The sequence below is a fragment of the Eumetopias jubatus genome, unplaced genomic scaffold (assembly GCF_037043125.1).
Source record: "Eumetopias jubatus isolate StellerSeaLion01/CBP00866 unplaced genomic scaffold, mEumJub1_p1.0 scaffold_15, whole genome shotgun sequence".
Classification (NCBI taxonomy): Eukaryota; Metazoa; Chordata; class Mammalia; order Carnivora; family Otariidae; genus Eumetopias; species Eumetopias jubatus.
This window is the reverse complement of record NW_028274821.1, coordinates 62,467,200-62,477,194: the sequence shown is the minus strand read 5'-3', so window position 1 is coordinate 62,477,194 and position 9,995 is coordinate 62,467,200. Positions and strand designations below refer to the sequence as shown.

The 9,995-nt window shown below is 53.2% G+C and overlaps 1 protein-coding gene across 1 annotated transcript in view; it reads left to right on the top strand.

Annotated features, from left to right (window-relative positions):
* The first annotated feature begins 330 nt into the window (after nucleotides 1–330).
* The window catches only part of GABBR2 (gamma-aminobutyric acid type B receptor subunit 2), a 343,177-nt gene continuing 333,512 nt past the window's right edge, over nucleotides 331–9,995 (top strand). The window contains exon 1 of the mRNA XM_028108852.2: nucleotides 331–651. Within this exon, the coding sequence (XP_027964653.1) occupies nucleotides 331–651 (321 nt within the window). The remainder of the gene's footprint in view (nucleotides 652–9,995) is intronic.

Here is a 9,995-nt window from a genome sequence, read left to right as displayed (position 1 = left end):
GGGGCGGGCGGAGGCGGCCTGGTTCGGGGTGGCAGCGCCGGAGAGAGGCGCGCGCGAAGACGCCGGCCCCCCTCTCCGCGTTTGCTCTCTCGCTCCCCGCCTCCCGCACTCCGCTCGCTCCCACCCCTTCCCGGCGTGATTGATCCGTCACGGGCGCCGCCGCCGCCGCCGCCGCCGCGGCCGTTCAGAGCCGAGCAGGAGCCCGAGCCGGAGCCGGGGCCGGGGCCGGCGCCATTGCGCGGGCGCCGCGGGGAGAGCTTGGCGCGGGGCGGCGGGCCGGGCCAGGCCATGCGGGCCGAGTGAGCCGGCGCCCGCAGCCCGCGGCGCGGCATGGCTTCCCCGCGGAGCTCCGGGCAGCCCGGGCCGCCGCCGCCGCCGCCGCCGCCGCCCGCGCGCCTGCTGCTGCTCCTGCTGCTGCCGCTGCTGCTGCCGCTGGCGCCCGGGGCCTGGGGCTGGGCGCGAGGTGCCCCCCGGCCGCCGCCCAGCAGCCCGCCGCTCTCCATCATGGGCCTCATGCCGCTCACCAAGGAGGTGGCCAAGGGCAGCATTGGGCGCGGCGTGCTCCCCGCCGTGGAACTGGCCATCGAGCAGATCCGCAACGAGTCGCTCCTGCGCCCCTACTTCCTCGACCTGCGGCTCTACGACACCGAGGTGAGTGTCCGGCCGCCCGCGCCGTCGGGGCTGTGGGGGGCGGCGGATGAAGGAGTGCCGAACCGAGGGAAGCTTCGACCCTTGGGCAGAGCCCTGATTGAGCCGCCTGTGCCTGCCGAGGGCTCCGCGGGCTGGTGCTCAGTGCTCACCCCGGGGTCCCTCCGGGCTTGGCTGGCACGGCTGGTAACAAGATTTGCTGAGCATCTCCCTCCTTTGGGATTGTATGTGTGTATGTGTGTTGGGGGTGGGGGACAGAAGACGGGTTTCCTTTGACCGGAGGAGTGTAGAAGGTGGGGACTGGACCCTCTAAAAGGGCCTGCAGTGGTTGCTCTTGCCCAGGTCCCGCTGGTGGGGCTGTGGACTGCGGGGTGGGAGGAACAGGCGCATTGACTGGAAACTGGGCCACCCGGGGCTAGAGAGGCCGTGGCCTGCTCGCGGGCCCCCAGGAGAGCCCGGCCGCGCTTTGAGGTCCGGAGAGCTCCGGGACCCGAGGGGCCAGAGCGCGCAGGAGGGCTGGGCGCGTAGTGCGCGCGGGCGGCTCGGAGCCCGCACCGCGCGGGCAGGTGTGGGGCCGCCGGCTCCAAACGGCTGCTGCCTGAATGTGCCCGGCGCTCTTTGCAGCCGGAGCGATTTTATGGGGAGACTCCCGCTCGGTTTAGTTGCTCAGAGAGTGCCCTGAGCAGGTCTCGCTGCGGACGCGCAGGGGTGTCCGGCAGCGCCGCTGCTGTCCGCCCTGCGGCTGCAGGCGCAGTTTCTCCCGGCGCAGACTTGAAGCACGGACTTGGAGCGCAGCAGCGGGCTGGCCCTCTCGGCCTCCTTCTCCGAAGAGAGCGGCAGAGCCTAGGGCTTCGCATCCCAAGCCCCCTCCCCACGCCCGCAGCGCGGGTTCTGGCTGAAGCTCCAGCGCGGACCCACACCGCCTGCACGGCTGCTGGAGGGGGTCTGGAGGAGCGATCGCCGGCCGCGCGAGGTCGGGTTTGCGAGTTTTTCCGGACTGAGGGAGCCCCTCCGCTCCGGCCGCCGCGTCTGAGACGCGGCCTGAAGGGGGCAGTGATTTCCTGTGCAGTGCGCTCTGTTGGCGCCTTCAGCACCGCGCCAAGCCGGGCCGGGCGCTGGGCTTGACCCCGGCTTCCCGGAGCTCCCCGGGAGCCTCTGCTCCAGCCCAGGTGCCTCTCCTCCCCCCCTTCGGAGAGGAGCTTTGAGCTGCCGCGCTGCCCGTGCAGTCTGAGCTCCGCTTCCTTCTCTGCCTGGCCCACCCCCCCTTTTTTGTCCCCTGAGAAAGAGCAGAAATCTGGATGGCATCTTTATTCCCCGCCTCCCCCCTTCACTGATGAACCAGCCCGCTCTGCGCTGTAAATAAAAGGTGAAGGAATGGTTGGCAGTTGGCGGCGGTGCGCGCAGCCTGCTGCAAGCGGAGAGCGTCCCTCTGCCCCGGGAGGATGCAAGCTGGGAGGCTGGGCAGAGCTAACCCGGGTGTGGAATTGTTTCTGAATAGCATTCTCGTCGCCCTCATCTTTGCCCGAACATTTCAAGTTTTCCGGGGGACTTGTCTGGCACGCTTAAATGCACAGCGCACCTCAGTTCTGACCTCGGCATGTCCTCTCAGCACTGTTTCCCTGTTGCCTCCATACATACTCTTTCAGAAGGGACAGGAGAGAACCAGTTCTTTGGAGACAGAAACATTTGTGGCTAGGGCAGCCCTGCTTGCATCATCACCAAATGTTGTCAGCTGCAGAGTGTTTTCATCATCAATTGATTCCCTTCAGAAAGCCTCCCTGAAAGAGATTTCACATTAGCTTGTTTGTGGCAGCGAAGGGATGGGTGCTTGGTTTCAGGGTGTGGGTTGAAGCTTTTACATTTATTTTTCGAGTGTATCTTGACTTTCTGAGCGAGAGGGCCCAAAGGCGAGCGGATGAGGTTCTTCAGTTGGTGGGAATCTGCAGGAAGTAGTGTGGGAAGGAAGGCGCAGTGTACTCTCAGCCTCACGCAAACAGAGAAGCGTCTCTGGCCCTGGAAGGGGCACAGAGCAAGGGCTTTGCAGTGGGTGGGACCTGGGTTCTAGTCAGATGCCAGTTATCTTCCCCTTGGGTGACCTTGAGTGGGGTCATTGGATCTATCTTCAGCTTTGATTCTCGCATCTGGAAAAGTGGGGCTGTTGCACATACTAGGTAGGGTGGTGGTGTGACGCTCTAGGGGGATAACGGGCCCAGGTGGAGAGTGCCATGAGCTGGCGGGCCCGGCAGCCAGGGCTCTGTCTGACATGCTGGAAGCACCAACGCAATGTTTCCTGCCTCCCTTCCTTCGTTTTCCTCTGGCGTGGTCCACAAGTAAGATGTTGCAGCTTTAGGTGTGATAAAATGGTCACAACTAAAGATCAAGACTGCTTATTTTGTTTTTCTCGCTTTTGAAATCTTGTGAAGGGTAAGTGAAGTTATCACCAGAAAAGAAGAATCCAGGCTTACAATCAAATACGTATGTTATCTCCTGCCATGAGGTGTCATCTTTGGGAGAACGTGCAGGTGATATAATACTTAATTTTTTCAAGTGGCCCATCTCCATAGGAGAGGTACTCTCTTGCTGAGCCGCAGTAAAGGAATGCTCCATGTGGGTAATTGCAGCAAGATCCATAGTGATCCGAAGGGTGGTTGGGGCCTGTGTTAGAGCGTCTGGGGCCTGTTTTATTCACATGGGCCGTCTTTGCAGATAGTGTGTATGCCCTGATCACTTCTTGGCTGTGTCACTTGTTTGTAGACTTGAACAAAAGACGGATGTGGTGAATGGATTTTGGCTGGCTTTGCTGACATTTGCTGTCAGTCAATGGCCAGAGGCTGTGGGCAGCCAGGAGGGAACTTGGTCCAAGCAGTCTTCAGAGAGATGGAGATTTACCAAGTAATGGGTTAATCTGACCACTGGGAGAGCCTCTCTCAATAAAGGAGCCTCCTGCCTGAATTTCTTTAGGTGACCCTCTCACTGTAATTAGAATAACACTAGAATATTCAAAGCCCCACTCAGTGCCTTGTGTTCCTAAAAATGAAACATCTCAACAGAGCATCTGCTAGTTAGGACCTCTTTTCTCTGCTCTAGATAAAATCTTATCCCAAAGTAGAGTTGAATATATAAAAACACAAGTGAGACGACTGAATATACAAATAAAAGAGGCATCAGAAGACATATAGAAGCATGGAAGTTACTCTACCAAGAACCTGGGTTATTGCAATTTTGTGTATTACATTTTAGCTCTGAGCTTCCTGACAGTCAAGGTAAAAAGGTAAAAATGGTGGATTACATTACTTACATGTTTGGTTAAAAGATTATGAAGGACGACGTCTTTTTTAAAAAGTTTCACAGGAGATTCAGAATGTTCTTCACATGTTGTTTCTCATCCTTTGGTAGCCACATTAATAAAATTAGATAATAACCAAGGGATGAGGTAAGAAATAGTGTTGGCTTTTCTACTTTGATTAAAGTAGTGTTCATTTTAAATTTTTTTATTTTTTAAAGATTTTATTTATTTATTTGCCAGAGAGAGAGGGAGGGAGCACAAGCAGGGGGAACAGCAGGCAGAGGGAGAAGCAGGAGCCCAAAGCGGGGCTCGATCCCAGGACCCTGGGATCATGACCTGAGCTGAAGGCAGACACTTAACTGACTGAGCCACCCAGGTGTCCCTAAAGTAATGTTCATTTTAAGAAAAATGGAAAATTAGAAAGAAGCATGAAGAAAAATAATAATTGCTCATAATCCCCCAATACAAAGACAATTACACCAATAATTAGCATCATTCCCTTCTAGTTGCCAAGTTTTACTATTTTATGTACTTGAGATCTCACTCTATGTGCCCTTTTATATTTTGTTTCGTTAATTTAACATTATATTATGGGTACTTCCCCATGTGCTCAATTGCAAAGATGATTTTGAGTGGCTGTATACTATTCTATCCTATGGGTGCACCATAAATATTAAGTCATTCCCTTATTGGATTTATATGTTTTCCCACTTGTTACTAGTTTAAATTATTATGTGATAAACTTAGGGAAAGTTCAGGGAGCCAAAGGAGCACATTCTAGGTGTGCACCTCTCAGGAAATCTACCTTGATGCAGGGATCCAGCTTAGAAAATCCAGGGGAAGCCTGGGATAGGTATGTCCTTTCCTTAAGCAGCTTTGCCAAATATCTGTTCTCTCATTCACTGTGCTTTAGAAAGGGCCCAGGCAACTGGTGGATGGAGGCTGAGCTTTTTAAGGATGTCTGAGTACAACTCAGCAGGCACTAATTGAGCACCTGCTGCAGTCACGGGTGCTGCAGAAGGGAATAAAACGCAGCCTTGGGTTCGAGGGAGGAACTGGTGCATAGGAGAGAACAGGCCAGCACATATTGGCCATTTTCAAGGTAAGGTAGAAAGGGATCGTGGTGATGACTGCACGGCTCTGTGAATATTCAAAAACTGTAGAATCAAAAGAAAGAATGTTATGATATATGAATATATTTTAATACAGCTATTCTTAGAAATAAAAAGATAGAAAATGAGCCCTTTTCGGATCAGACTACCTCTTCTTTGTGGTTCTAGCCCCACTGCCCAGCGTGGTACCTGGCCCTTAGGTGGTGTATTGCTTTGGATTCCTTGCAAGTGATAGAAATCCCACTTTAACTGGTTCATGTGACTGAAAAATCCTGGAGTGGGCTGTCTTCAGGCATGGCTGAATCCAGGGACTGAAATGCTGTCTTAAAAAAATGTCTCTCTCTCTTGGCTCTGATTTCCTCTGTTTGGCTTTCCTCTCAGGCAGGCTCTACCCATGTGGCGGCACAGATGGCCCTTACCAGCTGCAAATTTACACACTCCCAGTTTAGAAACTCCAGTAAGAAGAGTGTTTCTTTCCCAAATATTTCAGCAAAAGTCCCAAACTCAGCTCTTGTTGGCTTGAATCCGGTCATGTGTCCATCCCTGAGCCAATCACATGGCACTGATGGTCTGGGACATCAGCCCGCCTTTCATGGAGGGAGAGGGCAGGGAAGTCAGCCCTGCCCAACCACATGAGTAGGGAGTGAAGAAGAGGTGATTCCTCGAAGGACATCAGAGGCTGTTAAAGGTGTGGACGGCAGGGGCGTCTGATCACAGATATCCACAAAGACAGGCACTTGGGAAATGCTACGTTCAAGAAAGAGACCAGGGATGCCAAGGGCATTGAGAGAAAGGGAAGATCATATCTAGGTCAAGAGAGGCTTCCTGGAGGAGAGGAAATCAAGATGGGCCTGAAAGGGCCAATGTAATTTTGACAGAAAAGCAGGAACTCAGGGAAATGGAGGTTGGATCCCAGGCAGGAGCTCCAGGATCAAAGGATGGAGGGAGACAAAGTGTGAGGTGTGTTTGGGGAGCACTGAATTATTACATTTTCCCCCGAGTGCAGGGCTTATGGAGGGACAGGGAGCCTGGTGGTGGGTGTGGAAGGCCTCGAATCACGTGTCGAGAAGGTTGGACTTTATTCTGGAACTACGAGGAGCCATGTATAGGTGGCGGTTTTGAACGTGGTCGTGCTGTGATCAGGGCCGGTGGGAGTGCAGAGCCTAGATGGTAGACAGATGAGCCGGGAGACTGAAAAGCCAGGAAGCTGCTCCAGCAGTGGAAGGGCAAGATGCCGAAGCTTGAACAGAGGTGGAGAGGTGGTGTGGGAGGATGTGGAGGAGAACGGGCAGCGCTGAGACCTGCTGGAGCAGGAAGGACAACAGAGAGGAACCGTTGGGGGGCTGGGGGGGGGATGGATCTGGCAGGCAAGAGTCACTGAGTCCAGGAGCTGCATTGTAGGGGCACGAGGAGAGAGCGGCCCAGTAGGGGTGAGGCTAGGCACAGTATGGCAGACTCACTCTCCAGATCCCTCAGCTCCCCGAGTTCCCAGTACCTGTAGGATGAGCTCCTCAATATGTCAGGAACCCTGGCTTTGTATCCCTGTTGGGTACCACTTACCTGCTTGGTGACCCAGGGCAAGGCACTTTACCTCCCTTTCGTCATCTATAAAATGGGGCTAACAAACCACCCTGGCAATCAAATCAGTGCTTGGTGCACTGTGAGTGCCCAGTGAATATTCGCCGCTGTATTGTCACTGTTGTCATTATTCCTGTACCATATGGGGACAATTATGCGGACCTCACAGGGCTGTAAGAAGGAATAAATATCTTGCATGTGGAACCTCACATGATGTAAATGTAAGGCAGAGTTATCTGTAATCCTGTGTGCCAACGCTGTGCTGCTGGGAGGGGTGCTGGAGGAGGGGGATGCGAGTAGCCCATCTTCCCCTCTGCCGTGTGTCCTAGCATACACTGGGCTTGAGCTCCGTGAAGGCAGGCCATCAGTGAGCGTCTGCTCAACTGCACTGTGAGAGCATAAATTCCAATCTCCTTTCTGAATTAGCATCCCACTGAATGAAGTTTGTCCAGATCACCTCTCCAGGGGCTTCACCCCCACCCCCATCACCGGGGGCTCAGGTGACCCCATCTATCAGGATTAAGTTGACTGTCAGGCTGTGGCTGCCTCCTGCCTATTCCCACCAACACCAACCCAGTGCTTCCCCCGTGTGAGGGCAGTGCCCTTGGCCATGCCAGCCCCCGACCAGTTCCCCAGACCTAGCCAGCCACCCACGGGGGCTGTGGATGGAACTAACATGCTAGGGCCTGTTTAGCACTTGGTATTGGGCTAAAAGTTCAACTTGTTAACTTTATTTTTAATGGGGGCTTCTTCCTGTGTTTGGCCGACCCTCCCATGGGCACAGAGTAACATTGGCTTCTTCACGTGGAGATCTGTGGTCTCAGCAGGGACATGAGCAAGCTGGAGGGGTAAGAGCCGTGAAAACAGAGGTGCTGAACAGATCCATGTGTAGGATACATGTCTTTTGTCAGTCAGGGTGAACTAGGTCCTGCTGCTTGAACAAACAAATCCTGAAATCTCTATTGCCTACATAATAAAATTTCTCTGTCGCTGAGCCAAAGTCCAGAGTGTGTCAGAAGTGCTCCCGAGGGGCTCTCCTCCAAGTGGGAACACAAGGATCCAGGCAGGTTTGGGGTGGGACTCTCCCAGTTTGTGACTTCAAGAAAATGGGGGTAGGGAAGGCACACTGGGTTTTTAACCATCTTTCCTTGGAAGTGACACATGCATTATTTCTACTCATATACCATTGACTGGAAATAGTCACGGGTCACGCCAGCTTCAAAGGAGGGTGGGAAATGTTGAGGAGCAGGTGGGTGCCATGCAGTCTTGTCATTCTGGGTCCTTCAGGAAGTAGATGCCAGGATGCATTTAGAAGTACAGGAGCTCTTGGCGGGGATGCCCGTGAAAGATACAAGAGGAGGTGGGGAGACGCTCAGCCCATTACGCTGGGCTGATAGCTGTGAATGGAGGGGAAAGAGGGATGGGTAGGGAGAGGCTCAGCAAGTCTGGGCCAGTCAGTGGCCTGCTCTGGGGCAAAATCTGCCCATAGAGAGGTCCCGTATCAGATTGGAAGAGCCAGGCTCTAGAATCCCTGCCCAACTCAGTCCCCGACCGCAGGCTGCCTGGGAGATTGTGTCCTTAGCGGAATTAAATATGGCGACAGAGTTGAAGCTGCGGTGAAGGCCATCAGCTGACCGCCCTCCTCCTGTAGGTTCTGCCTGCAGAGGAGATCGACTGGCCCACTTACACAGCTGCTGCAGACACTGCTTCTGCCTCAGTGCCCTAGTGTGACACACTCTCACCGATAGAACTTTCTGCCAGGCCCCGTTCTAGGCTCTGTGACACAGAAGTGGATGGGACATGAAACCTGCCTTTGAGGAGCTCACGGCTGAACAGGTGGTCAGAACAGACAGAAACTGTTGCACGTATTGCGAGCCAGCCGTGGTGTAGGGGTCAGAGGAGGATGCTGGGGAAGGCGACCTCCTTCTGGAGGCACCCACTTGGCCATTCCCTATGTTCGACTGTGAATGTAAGTGGCTCCTTGTCGCTAACTTTTTTGGTTATTTTGATTGTAGGAAGGTCAGAAAATTAAATGGTGTATTTCACCCAATGAACATCTGTTTTCATCTGCTCCTTTATTTTATTCTTACTCTCTATGCTTATGTAACGATGTGCAGTGAGGCTGGTGAGACGCCTTCCTCTCTGTATCTTTCTAGGAACAAGCAGGTGTACTATGCTGGAACTGTGGGGGTGTGAGCCCCACATGGGGTTGGTGATCTGGGTTCTGGTGCTAGGTTAGTTGTTAAGACCATGGGGAAGTTGTTGCTTCTCTCTGTGAATTACAGCATGGCTTGAGGATCTCCGCTCCATTGTAAGCACTGTGAGAGCAGGTGCTGAGTGTCTCTGGCTCCCTTGTAGTCCCCTCTAGGCGCTATCTCAGGGCCAGGCACAGAGCAGGAGCTCAGTAAGTGTTTATTGAACAAACAAATACATCTAAAAGCTTGGAACCCAGCTCTCTGGCTCTAAGAGGATTAATGGGCATAGTTTTAACAAATTGAGGAGATACTCTGTATGCCAAGCCATGTGGGGTGAGCTTCCTGCTTGCTCTTTATTTGTTCATTTGGGTTGTTGTTATTTGGTACTTTCGGGGTCCCTTTAGTTGTGGAGTACAAAGGGAAAAGATTACTTGTTGGCTGTTCCAGTAGAAGATTAAGTGCAGGGGCGCCTGGGTGGCTCAGTCGTTAAACGTCTGCCTTCGGCTTAGGTCATGGTCCCAGGGTCCTGGGATCGAGCCTCACATCGGGCTCCCTGCTCAGTCGGAAGCCTGCTTCTCCCTCTCCCACTCCCCCTGCTTGTGTTCCCTCTCTCGCTGTGTCTCTCTCTGTCAAATAAATAAATAAAATCTTAAAAAAAAAAAAAAGGAAGATTATGTACAAAGCTGATGTCATTCTCCTCTCCCCCTGACAAACATATCCGGCATCGTCCAAGGTACATGAAAACCTAGGAAATAAATACTTTCCAGCATCTGACAACTATTATGGTTTTAGATGGGTTTATTGGAACAGTCCTCTAAACCAGCAGTTGGTGGGTATAGGAATCAGGTTGTGATATCCCATTCCCACCTCCAGGGAAAGTGAGAGTCAATGGAGGCTGGACTGGGCTCTGGTCCTAGTAGAAATTGCAGGAATGGAGCCAAGTCATCAGCCTTGGCGAGCCAGGTGGTCTGGTGACAGGTCTGGGGATAGTGAATGAAGAGGTCCCCTGGGATCCTCTGAATAGCAAGACTTATTCCACGCTCTCTGCTCCGGGGCTGGAAGCTTCTGCTCTTTATCCTTCCGTGGTCAAGACTGACTCAGGAACTGGGTAAACTCAGCCTAGAGGTAGCCATCTCCCTGATCTGGTTTTAGTCTGGACCCCAAATCAGATAACCA